At 43.0% G+C, this 20,903-nt stretch overlaps 4 protein-coding genes across 6 annotated transcripts; 3 read left to right on the top strand and 1 right to left on the bottom strand.

Moving 5' to 3' along the window:
• The first annotated feature begins 67 nt into the window (after positions 1 to 67).
• Positions 68 to 1,948, top strand: LOC6528110 (myb-like protein AA). Its single transcript, XM_002089141.4, has 2 exons — positions 68 to 591; positions 653 to 1,948. The coding sequence occupies exons 1-2, from the start codon at positions 284 to 286 to the stop codon at positions 1,758 to 1,760; spliced, it is 1,416 nt and encodes a 471-aa protein (XP_002089177.1). The 5' UTR covers positions 68 to 283; the 3' UTR covers positions 1,761 to 1,948.
• An 825-nt stretch (positions 1,949 to 2,773) lies between these two features.
• On the top strand, positions 2,774 to 6,985 carry LOC6528109 (venom dipeptidyl peptidase 4). Of its 3 annotated transcripts, none has more exons than XM_039370441.1 (6): positions 2,774 to 2,963; positions 4,449 to 4,543; positions 4,605 to 5,521; positions 5,581 to 6,317; positions 6,379 to 6,590; positions 6,655 to 6,985. In XM_039370441.1, exons 1-6 carry the CDS (start codon positions 2,789 to 2,791, stop codon positions 6,766 to 6,768), a joined length of 2,250 nt encoding a protein of 749 aa, XP_039226375.1. In that variant the 5' UTR covers positions 2,774 to 2,788; the 3' UTR covers positions 6,769 to 6,985. The 3 variants fall into 3 exon arrangements, with proteins under 3 accessions (XP_039226375.1, XP_039226376.1, XP_002089176.1); XM_002089140.4 differs by lacking the exon at positions 2,774 to 2,963 and adding an exon at positions 3,264 to 3,556; XM_039370442.1 differs by lacking the exons at positions 2,774 to 2,963; positions 4,605 to 5,521; positions 5,581 to 6,317; positions 6,379 to 6,590; positions 6,655 to 6,985 and adding an exon at positions 3,246 to 3,560 and having other exon boundaries at positions 4,454 to 4,520.
• A 2,533-nt stretch (positions 6,986 to 9,518) lies between these two features.
• Positions 9,519 to 10,004, top strand: LOC26536396 (enhancer of split M1 protein). The gene is made up of 2 exons (XM_039370443.2): positions 9,519 to 9,745; positions 9,816 to 10,004. The coding sequence occupies exons 1-2, from the start codon at positions 9,565 to 9,567 to the stop codon at positions 9,884 to 9,886; spliced, it is 252 nt and encodes an 83-aa protein (XP_039226377.1). The 5' UTR covers positions 9,519 to 9,564; the 3' UTR covers positions 9,887 to 10,004.
• A 6,222-nt stretch (positions 10,005 to 16,226) lies between these two features.
• Positions 16,227 to 16,857, bottom strand: LOC6528108. The gene is made up of 2 exons (XM_002089139.3): positions 16,753 to 16,857; positions 16,227 to 16,689 (listed from the first exon to the last, which is right to left on the bottom strand). The coding sequence occupies exons 1-2, from the start codon at positions 16,765 to 16,767 to the stop codon at positions 16,423 to 16,425; spliced, it is 282 nt and encodes a 93-aa protein (XP_002089175.1). The 5' UTR covers positions 16,768 to 16,857; the 3' UTR covers positions 16,227 to 16,422.
• Positions 16,858 to 20,903: the final 4,046 nt, after the last annotated feature.

Raw genomic sequence — 20,903 nt, 5'->3', positions numbered from 1 at the left:
ACAACAGAAATATAAGATAGAAATTGTATAAGTTCCCTGCGGAGTGGTCACCCTACGTTATGGGCATTTTCGGCGTTTCCGCGCCGCACGGTCACACTCTTCTGTGTATCAGAGCTGTTGTTGATTTTTTGTGCAGAAAAAACTACTCTTGGCTTCCCGTGTGTTCCACCATTGTCCTGCTGCGTCGCATTGTGTAATTGGAGCAGAGACCGCATACCCAGAGGCGCCGGAACAGGGAACAGCATCTGCGGGAGCAGAAGCAGGAGCAGGAGCAGAGCAGTCGATGGACTACGATAAGCTGGCGTTGAACGCGGGCGGAAGCGGCAGCGGTGCCGAACAGGATTTGGGTATGTGCGGTGGTCAGGAGCTGCTCGAGGGCAGGGGCAAGGAGAAGGCGCGTCGCTACTGGACGCCCAGCGAGGAGGAGCGCCTGTACGAGATCTGGGGACGCGACAACTGGCGGCTGACGCGCACCGGCAAAAACACCATCTTCTTTGGCCGGTGGGCCGAGGAGCTGCGCGACCGGTTCGCAGTGGACGTGAAGCCCGAGGAGATCCAGATGAAGGTCAACCAGACCAGGGCCAAGTTCAGGTAGGTTAACCATTTGACCACGTCGTTATGATTGCATGCTAACAGAGCGGTTTCCACTCAGGCAAGTCAAGAAGCAGCTGCAGGCGGATCCATCCAGCCATGCTACGCGCTGGAAGAAGTACGACATCATCAACCGCATCCTGAAGAACCTGCACAGGCCCAAGAACGCCGATCCGCTGCCGCCAGAGGCCCTGCTCAACAACCGCGACATGACACCGCCCCGGGATGATGTGTCCGCGGAGCAGTTGCAGCAGCAGCAGCAACAGCCACAGCAACAATCCGTTCAGCAGCAGCAGCAGGGCCTGGGACTGGCCAGTGAGCCAAGTACGGCCACCTTTTACAATAGCAGCAGCAATAGTAATCACGGCAGCAGCCACAACAACAACAACAACAGCGGCGGAATGAGTTTTAGCACGGAGCTGTTCACGGACCAGTACGACGAGGTGGTCAAGCAGGAATACGAGGACGAAGAGTACCGCTCCATTCCCTTTCAAGAGCAGTTGCAACAGTATTCACCAGCCGAGCCTCAGCTGCTCGAGTTGCAGACGCCACAACAGCAACAACAGCAGCAGCAGCAACAACAGCAACAGCAGTTCCAAGCGAACTATGAGCCGCAGTTTCAGCAGCAGCAAACTCAATTCAATAACAACAGCGTCAATAGCAATAGCACTGCGGCCACATCGAGCGTCAACCACCAGCCCATCACGGCGGTAGCCTATATCAATAGCAGCAATAACACCATCAGCGTGGCCACAAACGCAAACGGTGGCATGTCCGCGCCGGTGTCGGCTCAAGTTCCAGCCTCAGCTCCGGCTCCAGCCCTAGCGCCAACTCCAACCTCCAATACCGCCGTCGTTGGCGCCTCCCCCGTTCCTGTGCCACGCAAGCGAGGTCGTCCATTCGGCTCTGTAAATCCTCCACACGCAGATTCGCTTGAGGCGCTCTACATGGAGGAAGTACGGCGAAAGAACCAGCTGCTCTACGAACAGACGAAGATATGCCGACAGCGACTGGAGCTGGAGGAACGCAAGGTTGACCTCATGCAGACCTTCTTCCCCAAGTGTCTCGAGCAGCAGGCGCAGATCCTGAGCCACGTCCTGCAGCTGCAGCAGCAGACTCCCAGCCACCAGGTGCAAAATCAGCACCAAACGGCTCAGCGGCCGCAGTGAACAACTCTTCTGACTTTCGAAACCTCAATTTTGGACCGCAGTGTATGAACAATTGTTTTTAGATACTGGGTTGCTGTAACATGCCGCTTTGCAGGCTGATCGGTGCCACTAAACTTAACAAAAATCATGCAGCACTGTTTATAAGATTTAAAATAAACTTAATTAATAAATATATTTAAAACCAGAAAGTCGCTGGATTATTGCTTAAGCCTTTTGGTTTTCAAGCTTATGTAGCTAATGTTGTTTTTTTTCAGAATCGTTCTCTCTCTGCAAATAAGTTATTAATTTTTTAATAGAACAAATTGAGCACCATAATTTTATTTGCTACATTCGACATCGCTGAAAAGTATGCAACATTCTCATGGAAGGAGTTGGCTTAGTAAAATACATCCTTACGTTTATAGAAACGCTCGGATCAAATAAAAACTGAAAAAGGGTGGTTGATATTTAGAAAAATCATTTTTAATCTTCTTTGAAGCTTAGAATTAAATTAGAAATCGAAAGTAAAAACCTACATATGTTATTTTTAATTCAAAAGCCGTGGAGGTAGACGCCCTTTTAATTGAATTTTACATGGAATTTATGGAAGGAATGATTTACATGAGGGATTCGACTATTGGATACTCACTATTCACAGAAAAAAGCCAGTAATTCGGTGCCTTGAAGTTTGTCTACTTCAAATATGTAAGTATGATAGACATATAACTTTAAAAAAAGCTCCGTAAGCTCCGTACAGTATGTAGTAAACATTTAAAGGATGTATCTTATTCCTGTAGTAGTTTTCACCAGAAAGCGGTATCAGCCAGCTCTTAGGGCTTCAAAGTCTTTATGAGAATTAGAGCTAATGAGTGCCGCTTCCACTTGTTAAATGGGGTCTTTCGCTATGGCTTTTCCTCCATTGGCCACTAATTTAATATAATCATTTACGCTCAGCAAAGCCAGTTCACTCGCTTTTGAGATGCCGAGCACTCCGCACTTGTTTCCAACATCAGATTAAGCGTGGCCCTTTCAGCTGCAGCTATACAGCTATGCACGGTGGATTTAGCTTGAGTGCCTGGTTGCTGTTGCTCCAATTAGCATTAGGATCTGTTCCCGCAGCAGACGCGGAGCGCAGAACGCGAGTGAAAAGCGCATGGAAAATAAGGGAGGCATTGTACGGCTTGGGCAGGCGACTATTAGCTTTTAATGGCACCTGGAATACGGGTAAGCCATTCAAAAATACTTATGTTGAAGAAACTAACGAGGAAATATTAAATGTGGAAATATAAAGAAATCCCTATAAACGTGCGACATTAAAGTGTGATCTTTGTCGGCAAGTGTTATTTCTTATGAGCGGTGTATAAATGGCGACATCTGGCAACTCCGCGACGCGCTCAACAGGTGGCTCTCACTCGCTCTGTCGCGAGCTCTGCCGCCGTCGACGTTGACGTCGGCGTAGACATACGCGCTAATTGCTGTGTGATTGTAATTGATTTCTGATTTCTGCTCCGACTCCGACTCCGGCTCAGTTGCATTTTAGCCGCGCCGCCGACTGTTGCGTGTTGCGGATTTCGCGAAGTGACAAGTGTGAAGTGGACTTCAACGATCTACGATTTTACGGACGGCATACAACATGCTAGTTAATCCGCTGCTGATCGCTGCCCTTGGCCTCCTCATGGCCATGTGTCCGCGTCCGTCGACAACGGCGGTTGTTGGACGGATCGAGGGAGCGGAGGGCAACAAGACAGCGTGGGAACTTACGGAAGCTCTGTATGGCACCTCGGGGCTTCGGAGCTTCAATGGCACCTGGATAACAGGTTCGTTGCTTATTGTCATCGATCCCATCGGTTCTGGGTCGTCGAACCTTTTGTTGTCCCATCACACCACCAACGCTAAGAACCTTGTTTTGTGCCTGGGACTGCTATCACCTAGAGCATCACCCGCGGGGAATTATCATCTTGGGGGAAATTAACATCCGGGGAATTCCTACCGCGAGTGCTCCGACCCTTATCAATGAGCTAATTTACGTATAATACGGCTGGGCAATTCATTTCCCCCTATAGTAATGCACAGAAAAAAGAATTAACCCAGAACTATAATACTTAGCTGATGAAGAAACGAAGAAAACTTGCTAGACTTACAATTTGAGCTCAAGTTTTGGCTAGTTTAGTGTGCTTAATCTTATCTTGAATGAATTACGATCATCATTCTGCAGCTCGATAGTACGATTATTTAGTGTTTCTTATCAGCGACGTTTGGTTAACCATAATGGCAGTGTCTAGATAGTAGAAAAATCTTAGATTTGCTTTCCTTTGGCACTTCCAAGTTACTTGGGAACTTTGCGCTTTACAATGGCTTAGTAATAGAAAATTTGGTTGTGGTTCGATGATGTTCCTTATAAAGAAGGGCATTTGGTGCACAGTTATGAAACTGGCGCGATGCCAGATTTCTCCTACTTAACTTTCGAAGCACCAAATTTCTAGTTGCCTTTTTTTCTGGCGGTATTCCAGATTCAATGACACGCTTTACTTCAAACAGCTGCAATTGAAACTTGTACAAAGTTAATTAGTTAGTTAGGGTGTTTGTATTTGAATGTGTTATCTAACTAACCTGTGGGCATCGATGCGATCGCCAAAAAATCTAAAGAACGATAGAAAGTCAGATACCCTTCACTCGGATCTTTGATGTTTAACACATGCACTTTTTCAGATGAGGAGTTCTATTACACTGCCACCGACCGATCTATCCACAAATTCAATGCGGCCACCAAGACAGATGTGATCTTCCAAAACTCTTCATTTCTGGTAATGTACTTTACATACGATGGAAATGGATTGGAAAATGCTAACGATTCACTGTTTTTAGAACAATTATGTGGGTGCCACCTTCTCACTCTCGCCCGATAACACGAAGATCCTCATCCGGCACAACCTCACGGAGAAGTTCCGACACTCGTACATAGCGCAGTACGACGTCTTCGACATCGAGACCAACACGTCCGTCCAAATCCACAAGGGTGAGAAGCTGCAGTACTGCGGATGGTCGCCACTGCGGGATCGCCTGGCCTACGTCTATCTGAACAACGTGTTCATCCACTTCAACGAGAGTTCGGAGGTCAGCATCACGGACGACGGCGTGGACGGGGTGGTCTACAACGGAGTGCCCGACTGGGTCTACGAAGAGGAGGTCCTGAGCAGCGGCAGTGCGATCTGGTGGTCATCGGACGGCAGCAGGCTGGCCGTGGGCTTCTTTAACGACACTGAGGTGGAGACATTCACCTACTTCCTGTACGGCGACGGCGCCACCACCTTCTATCAGTATCCGCACGAGGAGCAGCTTAAGTACCCCAAATCTGGCTCCAAGAACCCGGTGGTGAGCCTACGCGTCTACGACGTGTCCGACACTGATCCCATCGTGCACAGCATCGTGGCGCCCGTGGAGATTGTCGGAAGCGATCACATCCTGCAGAGCGTCGTCTGGTCGAACGCGACGCACCTGCTCATCACCTGGATGAATCGCCGCCAGAATCTCACCTCCATTCAGAGCTGCAGCTACCTGGGTGACTGTGCGGAGGTGAAGCGACTGGAGGAGCCGCGCGGCTGGGTGGACATTGGCACGCCCAAGTGCCTCACCTCTGGCAAGAGCTGCATCTTCGGCTACTTCATAGACAACTGGCACCAGGTGTGGAACCTGGACCTGGAGACAGGTCTCAACAGCTGGCAGTCGCGCGGTAACTTCACGGTTTTGAACGTGTATGGATATGACGAAGCCAGGGACAAACTGTAAGCATACACCTTAGTAATATATAGAAGCGATTCCAATTGAAAGACGTCTTCTGCAGTTACTACCAGGCCACTCTGCCCGGAGATCCCTCGGTGTACCATGTGTTCAGCAATGATGAGTGCCTCAGCTGCGGCCAAATCGATGCGGATGGAGTGGCATGTCGCTCCGCTTCGGCCACGTTCAGCAAGTCCTTCTCCTACTACACGCTCTCCTGCACCGGACCCAATCCCAGCTACACCAGGATCTTCGAGGCCGCCACGAAGTCACTCCAGGTGGACTGGGAGCCGAACACAGCGTACCGCAAGCAAATAGAGCACAAGCTGCGTCCCAGCTATCGTTTCATGAACGTCACCCTGGCCGATGGCAGTGTTGGTTACGCCAAGCTCGCCCTTCCGCCCAACTTCGTGGAGTCGAAGAAGTACCCACTGATCGTGGTTGTCTACCAGGGACCCAACTCGGTGCGAGTGACCAACGGATTCACCCTGGGCTACGAGGCGTTTGTCACGACCTCGCGGGAAACGATTTATGCGTATATTGATGGCCGTGGTACGGGTAACAAGGGCAAGGACCTGCTCTTCTCGGTTAACAACGATCTGGGTGATCACGAGGTCGAGGATCAACTCTTTGTCACTCGCTGGATGCAACAAAATCTGGACTTCGTGGATGCGGAGCGTTGCGGCATTTGGGGATGGAGTTATGGTGGCTACATGACAGCCAAGACCATTGAGAAGGATGACGAGCGGGTCTTTCAGTGCGGAGTTTCAGTGGCTCCAGTTACCTCATGGCTGTACTACGGTTTGTCAACTCTCTTTCTTTTATTTTTATTATTTTTTCACCACCTTCAGTCTCGATGTAGATACGATTTACACCGAGCGCTATATGGGACTTCCCACTGAGAATGACAACTTGGAGAAGTATATGGAGAGTAGCGTGTTCACCAACTTGGAGAACTTCAAGAGCCACGACTTCCTGTTGATTCACGGTTCCGGCGACGACAATGTCCATTACCAGCACTCCCTGCTGTTGGCCAAGTTGCTACAGAGAAAAGATATTCAGTTCGAGGAACAGGTTGGTCCTACAACCTAGAATTTATTCACACCGACACGTCTAAAGCTCTTGCCACATTTTTCAGACCTACACCGATGAGAACCATGGCATCGGCAATGCACTGCCCCATTTGTACCATACCATTGATGCCTTTTGGACCAACTGCCTTAGCCTAGATGTCTACGAAGACTCTGCATAGTGAGCAGCTTTCGCCAGCCTAGTCAAATACAAGTATTTGAAATTTGTCCCTGTGTACTTTTATATCCCCGTTCCCGTAGAAATATTAGATCCAGAGAAATGGATGCGGATAGTAAGCCTTTTATCTGTATTTCTGTTCCTGAAACGATTTTTATGTAATATATAAATGTTTTTCCAAACAACAACAGCGCTAATAATAAACCGAGTATGTATATGTACGTTACTTTGTAATCATTGGATCTAATAGAATAATTAATGAATCGATAAAGGGTATATTTTATTTTGAATGCAGCTAGGAGCAGGGAAATGTATCCATTGTTTACTCATCAGACCCAGACGACCTTGATTCTTCTTTTGTTTGCGTCTGCTGATTAATGCGATTCGGTTTCGGATTCGCCATGTATATAAAAACACTCTTAGGGATATTCATTAATCAGCAATGGGGGCCAGCAAAAAAAAGGACTCCTAGCTGCACTTTAAAGCGAAAACAAGCTCTCAAATAATTTCCTAACATTCAAGCTAAGCCATCCGAGAACGGGGCATTTGGCATGGGATAAATCCCCATCACAGCCGGCGCTAATCGGGGTGTCATTCTGCACTGGTGGTGTTTGCTCCTCGGATTAAGTGCCCAACTAATTGCGTATTGTGGCGATCCGCACGCCCAGTGGAGATGTCATGAAAACGAGGCAAAGTTTTAAAGTCTCTCGATTGGCCGAGCATGAAATTTCATTTCGTTTTCCCAGATTGTTAATTTGGTCATTTTAACATATAGCAAACCCCCAACAACTCTCCATTCTTTAAATAGCTTCAAGTTAATTTTATAACATTTTATAAACCTAATTATGGGTACATTCTAGTGCCGATGAAAGAACCAAAAACCGCACTTTGAAAGAAACACTAATTATGGGCAAAAATGCCAGAAGCCGTTGAGTTTGGTTTATGAAAATCAATTAATTAACTTGTGCAAAGTTGAATTGCTTCTTCCCAGGACAGCAATAGACAGAATTATGGCCAGCAACTCTGCAGAGTATAAAAAGTGCAAATTGTTTGCGACAAATGAAAATTTATGACTTAGATTTTAGAGCAAAGCATAGTGTATGACTATATTTGCAAAGTGACTTTCCGACCAACACTTAAATCCTTTTTGGCTTGCTCAACTTTGACTTCTGAGTATTGACTTATTGACGGAGGCCACCATTAGCCAATAATTAAAACAAATGAGACAGAGAATTGCACTTTGAACCTATTATTTGGGCATAGCTAATTGGCAGGATAATCGCATCATGGAAGCAAATCTGAAGGTCGGACCTATATTTAACGTAGCATACTTTTTTGGGCAACTACAAATGTAACTTTGTTTGCCTGATGTTTGAGTTGGGAAATGAACAAAAAGATATACCCGTACCACTTTGAAGTCCCTTTTCATTACTTTAGCATTAAGTGAATTTAATTTATTTACTTTCATTTATTTTCAGGCTTCGCCCAGAGCTGAGCCCCATGTGACACAACTAAGTTAATGAAATAGAGGCTGTGAAAGACTGAGCCGCAAAAAAGTCGAGCGGAAGGCGAGAATTTTCACACGGCCAGCGGCATACTATAATATATAGTGGAAGTGTACATATGTGTTTTTGCGAGAGTCGGTTTATTTTTGTGGGGCGGCTCGACATTTTGCTGAACCGGGCGGCCTCCCGGGTGCCTTTTGTTTGATGGCGTCAAGGCGGAAACGTGCCCACGAGGACGCAGGGATAAACTAAATATACGCTGTAAATTTATTGTGCGGAAAATATTCCTGCGTTTCGCATTCAGGACGCGGTATGAATGTCTCGGCGTTGCACGACTCACAAAAAAAAAAAACTTGTTGACCTTTATGACTTTACCATACAAAGTGATTTTCTCGCATTTTCATGGCTAAAGTCTGAAAATTAAATTTAATTACGGAAAGTGGTGTGGGTAACCCCAAAGCCTCAGAACCTAAAAATATGTTATTCAAATACTTTGAGTGTGAGACTTTTGGTTTTGCTCAAGCTAAGCTGCTTGTAAATTTGAGTCCTGTGCAGTTTGCACGTATATATCCTTAGCGTTAAATGTGTATGGGATATTTGGGAACCACTTTACTCACTTTACTCTTGCCGTCAGGATGTGCATATTCCTTGATTTTTCAATTTTGTAGTTGACGGTGAGTTTGCGGTGCTCAGTGACTTCCGGCTTCGGAGAAGCCCATAAACTCATGCTTGTGGTCACTGGTGAAAGTTAGGGGATTTTCATTTATAAATATCCTGTTATATGGACTTCCGCAATGTATTTTTCGTAGCCACAAGCAAACAAGTCGGTTGAGCTGAACTTTTCCCTTCAACACATTAAAAAACATACGGCCAATAAAATCAGTTTTCTGTTATGAAACGTATGATGGATGTCCATATAGGGACGCACACGATGCTGAAAGCAATAAATCACTGGGGTTATGGATACTGTAAAGAATGTTATGCCTCCTCAGTATTTTCAATGGAATTCAACTTGACGCGGTTTGTAGATTGGCAGACTTTAAATGTACAATAGGTTCCACTTACTAGCAATTTGGGTACTGCAGGGATGTCGCATGGTAGTCATTCATGTAAGAGTGTACCCACTTCGAACAAGCGAGATTTCTTTAATATCAATCCCAATCTAGTTTGTGAAACCCATTTGTTCCGCATTTAAGTAACCTTAGCAGAACCGATCATCCGTAGCAGACTTCCAAGTATATTAAAAGGTTTTCGTCTGCTGCCATTGCTCCATATAGTTCTATATAGTTTAAGCAATGCACATCTTGAAACTGGCATTAATCTGCTTCTGGTTTGGTTTTGCCGAAAGTTGTCAGACGTTCTGCTCACGAAACTTTCGGCCTGTTTGTGGTTTCGATGGACAGTGTCATACGGAAGCCGTGAATGCCTGCCAAATGAAAAATATAAATTGCCAAAGAGCTGATAATAAAAAACCAGGTAAATTAAATCCACTCCTATAGTACTTTGCATTACTAATTACAATACATAACATATTTGTGCATTTCAGTTTTTAAAATTGTGAGGAGAGGAGCGTGTCAAAGATATTTTACATTCTGTAAAATGTTACCCGAAGATTGAACATAACCCGTTTTTACGTCCGGTAGAATGTCGAATTGGGAGTGATATGAAATCTTATATGAAATTTTACTTTGATACAAAATATATGTTTGAATATATTTCGATCCAAAGCCTGTAAGATTTGAATGGGTATTTGCCTGCTATGAATTAGAAATGTTTATTTAGTTTGCTAACAATATATAAATATCACGTAGGTGTAATATGGAGCTGTCATCCTGCCTTAGTCCGTAATCTCTTTAAAGCTGGCCAATATTGATGTTGGCTGTGTCCAATTTCAGCATTTTTCGCACTTTTATTTGCAATCTAAATCTACAAATTGGTATCGATACCGAAAAGACCTAATCTGCTCCCAAAAAGTTCCATTTCAAAGGTATAGAGGACACATCATGGCCCAGAACGAGTGACCAGTGCCGATGATTTTTTGATTGCTATTTTTGCGTAGAATGTATTTCTAGGCTCTGCAGTGCAATCATTTTTATGGGTCTGCTGGATTGAGGTCCACTGGGAATTGAAGCTTTTTACGAACCACAAATAAATGCGCTCAGTCAGAATATTTAAAAAATGCAACAATTTGCGGCGTATAGAATGGGCCAAATGATGCACATGAAAAACCAAAATTCAGGAAGCTTTTATTTTATGGCCTTTTGTGTACTTTTCGAATACCATGCGCCAGTATTCATATACATATATCTACGAATTCTATCTTTATCTCTGAACAGTAGCAATGGCATGGCAGAATGTTCATGTGATTGTGAAAATGTTATTTTATTAATTATTGGACAACCATTTCGCTCATAGAAAAAGCAACATTGAATGAAATTGAATTGCTAGAAAGGGTATAAGCTTTAAATTTTTGATGTTTTTGACAAAAAAGTTTAAAGTCCACAAAGTAAATAAGTTTCAACTTATGCCGCAACAAAAGTTTTTGTCGCTGAACTTTTAAATTTATTGTTGCCTTGAGTTGAATGTAACTGATTAATTCCCTTAGGAAGCCAGGAAAAAACTTTTGCCTGAGAAGTGATAACTAGTGCAAAATATAAAAATTCTTTGCCAGCACCACGTTTTATATTTGCAAGTGGACAAGAGCCACAAAAATTGACTAGTCTTTTATTGGAATATATTCCAATCAAACTAAAGGCAAAACATTAGCATAATTCTAATCATATAAACCACAAAAGGAAAGCTATGCTAACATGAAATTCATGGCTCAACTGCTGGAAAATTCGGAAAATGCATGGCCCAAATGCTGTTAAAGTGAGCAATAAAACCGAGGCTCATCCGAAGTGGCTGACTGGCTGGCTCTGGCCCAAAACAAACCCCGGAATGGGAAGCGACCTGGACCGGCTTCACTTTTGTGTCAACGGTGCCATGGAAAAGTGGAAAACCGCCTTGCATCGGTTTCCCGCTGGCCTGCATTGCCGGGATTTCATGAGCCATATGGCCTGTGGGCTGCAGCTTATTTGGATCGCCTCATTGCCGGCATTTCGCTTGGCATTTTCCTCACGAAATTCAATAAAGAACTTTTGACACATTTTTTCTTTCAATTGTATACATTTTTGGCCTTAAGCTGGATTGACCTTTAAAGACTTGCAGCTTATTAGTTTCATAAGTTTTGATCCCATCATTTTATCAATAATTACTTTTATCTATTTGTTATAAACACTGAGACTAGATTTAAATGAAGCATAAAGTGTAAATCCAAAGTTTAGAAGTAGCACTTGTATTCGTTGGTTGTTGGCCAATATTTTGTTAAGAACGTGTCTAAACTTCGCAATTCTTACGGTTCCATTTAGAATTCCATTATTCTCGAAAAGTTCTAGTCAAAAATTCAGGCACGTGAACTGTGTGCGCAACGCCCAAAACAGAATTTAAGTAATTAAATAATGCATGCCTGAATTAGATACCTGCTTAAAGAAACAAAAATAGAAATAGAAGTTAGGGGCAAATGTTGACTTTAAGCTTTGTGAAAGGGGAACATTTACGCTCATGCGGGAAAAGAGCGAAAACAGCTCGAGCCTTAATCAGCAAACAAGCGAAATACGCCGACAAGTTGTGGGAATTTCAAATGGCTGAAGAGGGCCGAAAAATGCCAACGCCGGAACAGAAATGCGACATAAATCTACTTTGCATATGGAGATGAATATGCCCGGCGATTTGAGTTATGTGTTACGCGTTACGCATACGCCATGTTTTCCGAGAGATTGCTACAAAGTGGAGAAGTGCTTAGCATCGTGCTCCATCGACCCGTTCGCCCCATTCTTAAAGTGATAAATCCAAATGGAAACTGTTGGTGGCGAACACTCCTTCGGCTTTAAGCCCCGATTGCATCTGAAATTTCCGCGGTTCCACACGGCGCATGCTTAATTTTTGCCACTTCCCCAAGTTCTTTTTTATTATTGGCAAGGGCTCAAACATCAAAGCTCATGACCGGCATAGAAATTTCTATAAAACCAGCCATAACCGCGAAGAATAAAGTATGTTTATTGATTTAACTTAAAGCAGATCCGACCAAACATACTTGTTTCTCTGCATGAATAAAAAGGGATAAAACCGAGGGCAGAGTGGTTAATAAAAACATCTTCAAAGTGTATTTCTGTGTGCCGCACTCCCCGAGGGTCTTCTATTTCTGTGGAAGGAACCAAGGGAGGATGACTTACATATGCAGTAATAAAGAGCACAAGACAAATTATTTTATTTCAGCCGCAGCTTACCATCGCACACATAAATCCTTTTATTTGCCCTTCGCATCCTTTTCGATTCCTCGCTTACATTTTCTTTTCTTCCCTTCTGTTTTTCCTGTTTTTCAACATTTTAAATCGCATAGGCACTGCTAGACGAACACTTCGCTATTCACAGGTGGGTGGAAGGAAAATGCTGTGTATCGCAATTGTTTTAACCTCTCTCGATACCTGTCTCGTCAACTATGCATCGCTAGAGTTTTTCATCTCGACGTGAGGTGTAACAGTAGCCAACAAAATATTTGAACGAAGCGGGTAGAAAGTAGCCCCATGTGCGAACTAAACTTTTCATTTATACCTATAAATTATTTTAGCAACGTTTGTTTATTATCAAAGTTGTTAACATTTTTATTCTGTACTCAAATATAATCATTTAATGAAAAAAACATTTAAAGCCGAATAAGTTAGGCATGTTTTCAGTAAAAAAAAAAGGAAATGTGTGTTGCCTGAACTAGTTGTTTAAAAAAAAACATTAAATAACATTCCCACTTGGAATCCTTGATCGTGGGAACACCAAATAAATGTAAACAAATGCGGTAGCTCAGTGTTATTAAAGCCCGTCGGGCGCAAAAACGTCAGTTTGCAAGCACAAAGTGAAGGAATAATAAAGTGTACATCCATTTTTCGGGCTAACCGAATTAAAGTTGCCCAGATTGTAAAGCGTTTCGCCAATAGTTCTGTTTTTAAATTAAGCTGTCAGGACGGCAATCACTTCCCAATTCTCGACAGCAGCAGTGGTGCAATAATGAAAACAAAATGAATGAAATTATGTGCCAGATGCGCCCGTTGTCCTGCTGTCCTCGTGTCCTGGTGTCCTGATGTCCTTGTATCCTCGTGTCCTGGTTCTTGTTGTTGCCAGTGACGTGCCTATGTCAGCGTAACCATAATTAAAAAAAACCTAAGGGATAAGGAGGAGGTTACACGGAATCCACAACGGATTTGCAGCTTTCACTCCGACATTATGCATGTTTTACCCTTTGCACTCCAAATTTAACACCACTCCCGGGTTCAAGAAGTTGAGTTCCATGGTTATATAAAGTCAAGGAATTAATGCTGAATTAAAACAAGAACTTTATTTAGTTAGTCATTTAGGTATATCATCAATTTGTTATATCTTTAAGAAGGAAAAACTGTAGCACTCGCAGCAGTTTTATATCATGAACAGATCTGGCATAATACAGACTATTATAAATGTCTTTAATCTCTTTACTATTCCATAATTATATTTCCCTGATTTTTTAACCTATCCGTTTGCAGTGTAAAATCCATCAATTCGGTCTGAATCTATTTAACACCCATTGTGCAAACCCTTGTGATGGCAAATCGCTTAAGCCCCCAACTCAATCAAAAAGTTCAATTGCTCGAAATGGGGCTTCACTCATCGGCATTTCGCATGTTCATTTGGGTGCCTTGTTTGGGAAGGCAGAGCTGCCCGGCCAGTTGCCCCTAATAAAGCGACATTCTGCAGTTTGACTCATAAATATGAAGAATAATGCAGAATGTTGTCTACTTTTGGGCGCTTGGGCGTTTGGGCCGACTTTCGTGACGTGTAAGCGGATTGCCAAACTTGCGAGCTAGCCAAGCTGCCAAACTGCAATTTTCCAAGCGAGCAGGCCAGTCCGTCTGCCAGCACTGGGCCAATTGGAAAGCTTCGTGACGCAAACCGCCCATTAAATGCACATCAAGTCAAAGTCAGGGCGGAAATCCTTTTTGCCAGTTTGATTTATCGAAGCCAGGCTGCCTGGCGTTCGGTCTTACGAGGCGCACAATTGGGCCATCATTCTGCTGGTCCCATGCAATTTGTCCAACTTTGAGGCACTGCCACAACAAGGGGGGTTTAATGAGCTGTGCAAGTCGAGGAGCTGCTAAGTAGCAATTATGCATTTACCCCCAGCCAGGAAATGTCTATTTCGGGACTCTCACATTACTGGGAAGGAAAAACATACAGGCGCAACGAGAAGTTGCGACATTCAACATGATTTAGTGCTCCAAAAATGTACAAATATGAAATACACATTTGTTTGCCTGCCAAGTGCTTTTGATATCTCCTTAACACGGGCCATCGATTGGCAATCAAAAGGGTCACGAAAAGTGTATCCGAAAAACACCTCTACTACCTCAAACACTTGAAGGATGAAAAACAAGACTAAGGAAACAGTAAACTGCCCGTTTTTCTATGACCCAAAACAGCTATAAAAATGTTTCCTTGCCTTGAATAAAAGTCCCGGACAGCAGGACGTGCTCAGGAACATTTCTGTTTATGTGGGCAGGTGGCAGCAACATGCAAAATAGCCGCTCCACTCTCGAAAAAGAAGCGCAGACAAATTTTGTTAAGTACTCAACTTGTTTATACCCTGTACGTGAGTGGGCATGCACACTTTTCAGCAAGACTTAGGACCTTGTAAGCTTATACATAGTAATTATACTCTTATTTATGAAACTAACTACGGTCAATTTTGTAGCTATGAGATATTTGTTCTTAATTAAAATATATCAGGATGTATCTATATAAAATCAAAGCCAGTTAAAATAAAGCACTTATTACTTATTAGTTTTTTCTTTAGGATATGCTTAAGCTAAAACAAGTGGTAGTGTAGGGCATTGCACTAGCGACTTTGAGACTTGAGACATCTGACTGATTTCCATTGTTGCTCCGTCGAGATGGCGCAGTTTGTGGTATTTGCGGTTTTGCTATCTGAGGTGTTCTTCAGCCGAGCACGTCTGCTTCTCTTTGAGGCTACCAGGATGCGAGCGAGTTGCTTGGCGAGTTGGAGTCAGGTCGGCGAGGTGCAGGAGCAGTCGGGAGGCAGTGCAGCATTTGGGCACGGTTGGTGTTGGCTTAAATATGGCCCAGGAAGCGTCTGAGAGGCTTAGCTGCAAATGCCAAAAGTTCACCATTTTCTAAGACAAGTTGGATGGTGAACATTTCGGGCTTAGGTTTTGAAGAGGATAATTAGCGACATGCTTCCCATGCTGAAGAACGCGGTTCGCTGCACAAATGGCCCTTAGCCCCTTGGCCCCTTAGCTGCATGGTGGGCACCAATGAGTGCACTTGCTGAAACCTATTGCCATTCCTCCCGATTCAGCTCCCCCTCCTCTGAGGCTCCTCCTCTTTTATCCAGGCAGCGTGACAATGCCGGGAGGGATGTCAACGCGGCCTGCAATAAAGTTCCCCATTTTACTGACACTGCACATTCACCATAAGAGGGCTGCACCCATCTCCCGAAAATATGGCGAAATGCAACCGCGAACCTCTTTTTCTTAGCATGCAGGCAGCAAGTTTATTGAAATTTTATGCATTTCCCGCATTATATGAGCCCGCATTTGTTGTTCTGATGCCACCGAAAAGTTTCATTTTCGATACTGCCTCCAAGTTTGTCGCTCGACAGCTGCCTTGGGCTTGGCCCACATCTCCAACCGCCCATCTCGCTTGGTTTCACATCCTTTATTCAGCATTTTAGGCAACATCTCGGCGGGTTTCCGACATCATCCAACATATATTGGTTGCCACCGCTTAAATGCGATTAAATCGCTGCTGATCGCAAGTACTTCTACCACAAACTTTATTGCTTCAACTTGCAAATGAAAGGTACCATCGAAAATAATAGTTTGCAATGCTCCAATTTATTGTGTACATGATATAATGTGTAAACTAGTTCCATGTTAATTTAGGTTTCCATTTAGGAAGTGTGTCGTCAAGAGCTCACTTGGTTAATTTAATGAGTTGATATCAAGAAATGAATTAAAGGGCCATTATGTTAGTATTATTAAGTTTAAAATGAGTGCTTGTATGGTGTTCTATTTCTTTTTCTTGTCCTTCTTGTCATCCTTTTTGGGTCCACTACCCGGCGGACAGGACGCTAGGTAGCCTCCACTCATCATGCGATCGAACGCATCCAGCGGATCGTATTTGGAGTAAAAGTTCCTGTACTTCCTTCTGCGCGGATTGTTGTGTAAAGTGTACAAAAGCAGCGGAGCTATTAAAGCCAAAGTACAGGCCACTCTTAGATTGCGAAACGTTTGCTTGAAGTGTATGTCATGCATGGGAAACTTGAACTCGGGGGGCTGTATTTTGAAAAAAAAGGTATACATTAAATTTGTTTGGATAATTTACGCAGAGGTTCTTACCTTTTGAGCTGGCATTTTTGGTTTTCTCTGCTTATGTCTGGAAGAGAAATGAATGTAAAATGTACTTCAACTCAATTCTTTCTTAATTACAAATGCTGAGCCTACTCTTTTATATAACAATTTTAGTGGCACATATTTTCATTCTAGCACAATTGTCTGTAACAAACAAACTAATGGTAAAGATATTAAACAGTCTTAAGATTTAGCAGTAGAGTAGCAGTAGTTCAAACATAAAAGAAAAGCAGCTTTGTGGACCCTTGGGAATTAACTATTTTAACAAACACTTTCAGTTCCAGCTGTTTAAGGACCTGCCTTAGTTGTCTGGCTTGCTATTTGTTTTATGTATTTTTTCTTGATGCGCAGCCTCAAACTTTGGGTCAAGTCTAATAGGAATAGATGCTATCCCACAGATTTGTGGTTGTGTTGATTTATTTCCCTTTGTCAGGATAAGGCGGTGATGCAAACCCTTTCCTTTCTCAGGACCTGTTTACCAAACCAATGCAGATAATTATGTACGAGGTCTGTAAGAGGACCTTGAGTAAATAGTTGTTTACGATGTCGCCATTTACAGATGCAGTCAGTGAAGAGGTTCTCACTAATATCTACAAGTATCCTTTGAGCATCGGCAAATTGAGCTCGAGCCAACTGCAAATATTTGTTTACTTAAGCTTGGTTAAGCAATTTCGAAGCGATTAAGTTTATAAGACTATTGTCTACCCTATAGTCGACAACATTTCATTTCTGTTTTCCCTTAAAGTTAGCAGTTTATTTATGTTTTTCCTTTCAAAGTTCATCTGTTGACCAAATGCGCTACATAATTTTATTCTAGTCATTATTTTTGTGTATTTAATGTCGGTGAAAACCTGCGCAGGGAATTTGAAATTTGCATTTGGCAATTAAATTACCTACAAACCGCTTGGCAAAACACACCAGGAGAGTTGACTTTTTTCCGACATTCTGACCATTCAACTTTGACCAGACGGCAAAATTTTTAAGTCTGTGCATTGAACCGTCTTACAAAAAGACAATTTCAATATGTTTGGCGCCTCAAGGCGTTGACGGCATTTATAAGTATAAGCCATTGCCTTTTTCAGCCTTCTATTTCTACAGCGATTCAGATACAATATACTATTGCCAAAAGATATATTCGAGGGCGTCTTCGATCTGTCGAGTGGCCATATATCTCTTGGGTGCTGAATCCGCAATCTGATGTCGATAGACTTTTAAGTGTGCTTTGAGCTAAGTAGGTGCAATCAAATTTAAGTAGAATTTTGAACTTATAATGGCTCTTAGCTGGACGACTTACCACCACCGGTTGTCCAACTGTTGCAAACAAAAATTTATTTTTATCGCCACCACAGGCCGAAGCCATTTTAAAGTTTGCAACTAATAGAATATGTTTGGTTGAATTCTTAAATTTGTTTAGGTTTAATCCAGCTTTAATTCTCAATTCCAAATACGGTGAGCATTGTTACACAAATATGCATTTTTCCTTACTCCTGGCGGTTAGTTAGATATTTCATTCTTTAATTTATTAAGTTTTACTATTATTACTATTCTTGGGACTTTTTGATTAATATAAACACGAGAATCGCATGTATAGCGCAGTGAACTTTGTCCCCTAACCCGGCAGTTGGGATCGGAGGTCCAATGAACCCCTATACCATCAACTTTTGACGTGGTCGTGTCATTATTATCTATTAGTTATGGCCCGAGTGACTGAATGGCCACGCCCCCGCCCTTGGCCCGACAACCACCGCCTTCTGCGGGCTCACCCACTCAACTACTCAACCACTTCAAGCTAATTGTAAGTTATTGACACGAAACGTGCCCCAAGCCATTGCCAATAACGGTGACGAGAGGGGTGGGTGGCCGCACCGCCCACCTGTAACCGAGAAACGGCCACCGTTTGTGGTAATTATAAGTTCCGCTGGCCTTTGAGACGCAGCTCGTCCTTTTGCTGCTCCGGGTGAATCATCAAGCTAATTGAATTATAAATGCTGTGGCAAATGTAAATAGTCTGCATCATTTAATACAAATTCTGTAATGATTATTGTTTGTACCTGCAATATTGTATTCTAAGCCCATTGATGTAGAAATACAATACATAAATGGACGGGGAGATCTAATATCAGTTTCATACAATGTAGATGTTCTATCCGTAAATGTACTCTAACCCTTGAAATGAAAACTATTATGTTCAATGTTAACACAAACTAAGCCTTGGAGACATTATTGAAATCTGATCGTAAACATTGTATTAGCTTACATTTGTCCAGTTCTGAAACAAATTTAGTTATTCATGGGGTTTGCGTGTTTCCTGTTTTGTGTCCAGTCTAACACCAAATTCCAGCTGGTTCAAGCGCCAATTAAAATGCCGTGCAACGATTCCGGCTGACACGAAACCTCAATTTTTGCCTCTACAAAGTGACTAAATGTGAAAAGCTTTTAATGCAGCTATATTACCCCATTTTTGTAGCTCCTGGCATGATAATCTACAAACCCAAATTAAAAATATAGTAGTAGTATAGCAAATGTTTCAAGGCCCCACCAAAATATGAACCATATCAGCATAAACATTGCCATCCCAGAATTATGACTCTTTTCGAACGTACCCTTTGCTCCAGATTCAGTGGCAAAAATGTCTTATGTGCGGCGTGGAACAAAGGAACTATAAAGTTCATGTATGGCATACTCGGCGCTGTGTTCGTGTTATCTATCGCAATGAGAGCGGTGTTCGCTTGAGTTTTATGGGCCTTTGCCGGCATCGCCGTTCGCCAAAGGGTTCATTAGTCCTTCCAGCTACAACATCAAAGCCAATGAACGTATAAAATGCAGGGAAGGTGGACGCAGAAAACTGAAATGGGGGTTTGGGGGGGGGCCGGCAACTGCAGTTGGGGCTTAAATGGCACAAGCGCAAACAGCAAAATGCCAAACAAAAGCCAAGGAGCCAAAAGCCATGCCAGAATGAAAGCAAACGTGACACACGACATTGGAACAAATTGCGTTGGCACTGCGGCGCAAAGTATGCAAAGCGAAAGGACGTTGGCTGGGTCAATATCCATCCATCCATCCATCCATCCATTCAAAGGACCTGCTGCTCTGGCGAAAACTTTGCCGACTAGACCTGGAAAAAGTTTCATCTGGATAACTGGGAACTAGCAACTTGCAACTGCCGACTGGCATCAAATCGATTGTATAATTCTCGATGCCAGTGGATATTTAGGGTTTGCCCGGTTTCCCTCCATTAAGCCAGTCCTCGCCACGTATTCGTCCTTCAAGGACATGTTTGATTCGCTCACGCACGCTACGCGCAAAGTGCTGTCCGACATTCGGACCGGGTTTTTTCTTTTTTTTTACGCCGCTTTGGGCCGTCATTATTCATTAGAGGTTGGCCAACTCCCCAAAGTTGGATTTCACTATCAGGCGAGCACTTGCCTTTTCGCCTGCGGCTTGTTTTAATTAGTGGCCGGATGATAAGTAACCGCCTGCTTGCTGTTAACAACATTTTCCTAACGATTTCACTGAAAAAATTGATTACGTACAAAACGCGCTATGTAATAGGCATTATGTTACGTGTTGCCACAACTCATGTCTATGCAGACTATCTTCCCCTTTAACAAATTACCAAGTAAAGTGGTAAAGTACCTCAGTCCGTTGTGGGCAATGCGATATCCATTTTTAAGAATGAGATAAAATATTGCTTATTGATATACTAAACAACAATACAAAATGTTGGGTATTTTAAATGCAACATGTGTAGCTTTATATTTATTCCTTGCCTTTGCAACAAGGGGCTTTGAGACTTGACAATAATTGATTGTGATTTTATTGCCACCAATGCCTTTTTTCCTTGTGTCTTATTACCCTTTTTTAGTGTATGCTTTGAATATGATATTTATTTTAAAATATGTCTACTATCGATGGACTCGACTGTAGATTTCCATGCTGTTTATAATCACTCGTTTTCTCACACGAGTGAGTGAAAGGTTTGAATATATACTCGTAATTCATTAAATAACAGCCAAACAGCTTAAAGTCGCAGAATGGAATTATACTTAGGTGTACTTTCTATAGTTACGTATACTTAATATTGTGCAGTATACTGCCTATAGCCTAGTGTATTTGAATGGCAACTACTTAGAATGTAA

Source organism: Drosophila yakuba, chromosome 2L, assembly GCF_016746365.2.
Source record: "Drosophila yakuba strain Tai18E2 chromosome 2L, Prin_Dyak_Tai18E2_2.1, whole genome shotgun sequence".
NCBI classification, from domain to species: domain Eukaryota; kingdom Metazoa; phylum Arthropoda; class Insecta; order Diptera; family Drosophilidae; genus Drosophila; species Drosophila yakuba.
This window is presented reverse-complemented; position numbering and strand designations above follow the sequence as displayed.

What these genes read in the sequence shown, in the direction of transcription:
- LOC6528110 (XM_002089141.4), top strand. Translation starts at nt 284, where the DNA reads ATGGACTACGATAAGCTGGCGTTGAACGCGGGCGGAAGCGGCAGCGGT. An exon ending in CAGACCAGGGCCAAGTTCAG is followed by an intron (nt 592 to 652) that starts GTAGGTTAACCA and finishes GTTTCCACTCAG; the next exon opens with GCAAGTCAAGAAGCAGCTGC.
- LOC6528109 (XM_002089140.4), top strand. Translation starts at nt 3,373, where the DNA reads ATGCTAGTTAATCCGCTGCTGATCGCTGCCCTTGGCCTCCTCATGGCC. An exon ending in GACGAAGCCAGGGACAAACT is followed by an intron (nt 5,522 to 5,580) that starts GTAAGCATACAC and finishes CGTCTTCTGCAG; the next exon opens with TTACTACCAGGCCACTCTGC. An exon ending in ATATTCAGTTCGAGGAACAG is followed by an intron (nt 6,591 to 6,654) that starts GTTGGTCCTACA and finishes CACATTTTTCAG; the next exon opens with ACCTACACCGATGAGAACCA.
- LOC26536396 (XM_039370443.2), top strand. Translation starts at nt 9,565, where the DNA reads ATGCACATCTTGAAACTGGCATTAATCTGCTTCTGGTTTGGTTTTGCC. An exon ending in AGCTGATAATAAAAAACCAG is followed by an intron (nt 9,746 to 9,815) that starts GTAAATTAAATC and finishes TGTGCATTTCAG; the next exon opens with TTTTTAAAATTGTGAGGAGA.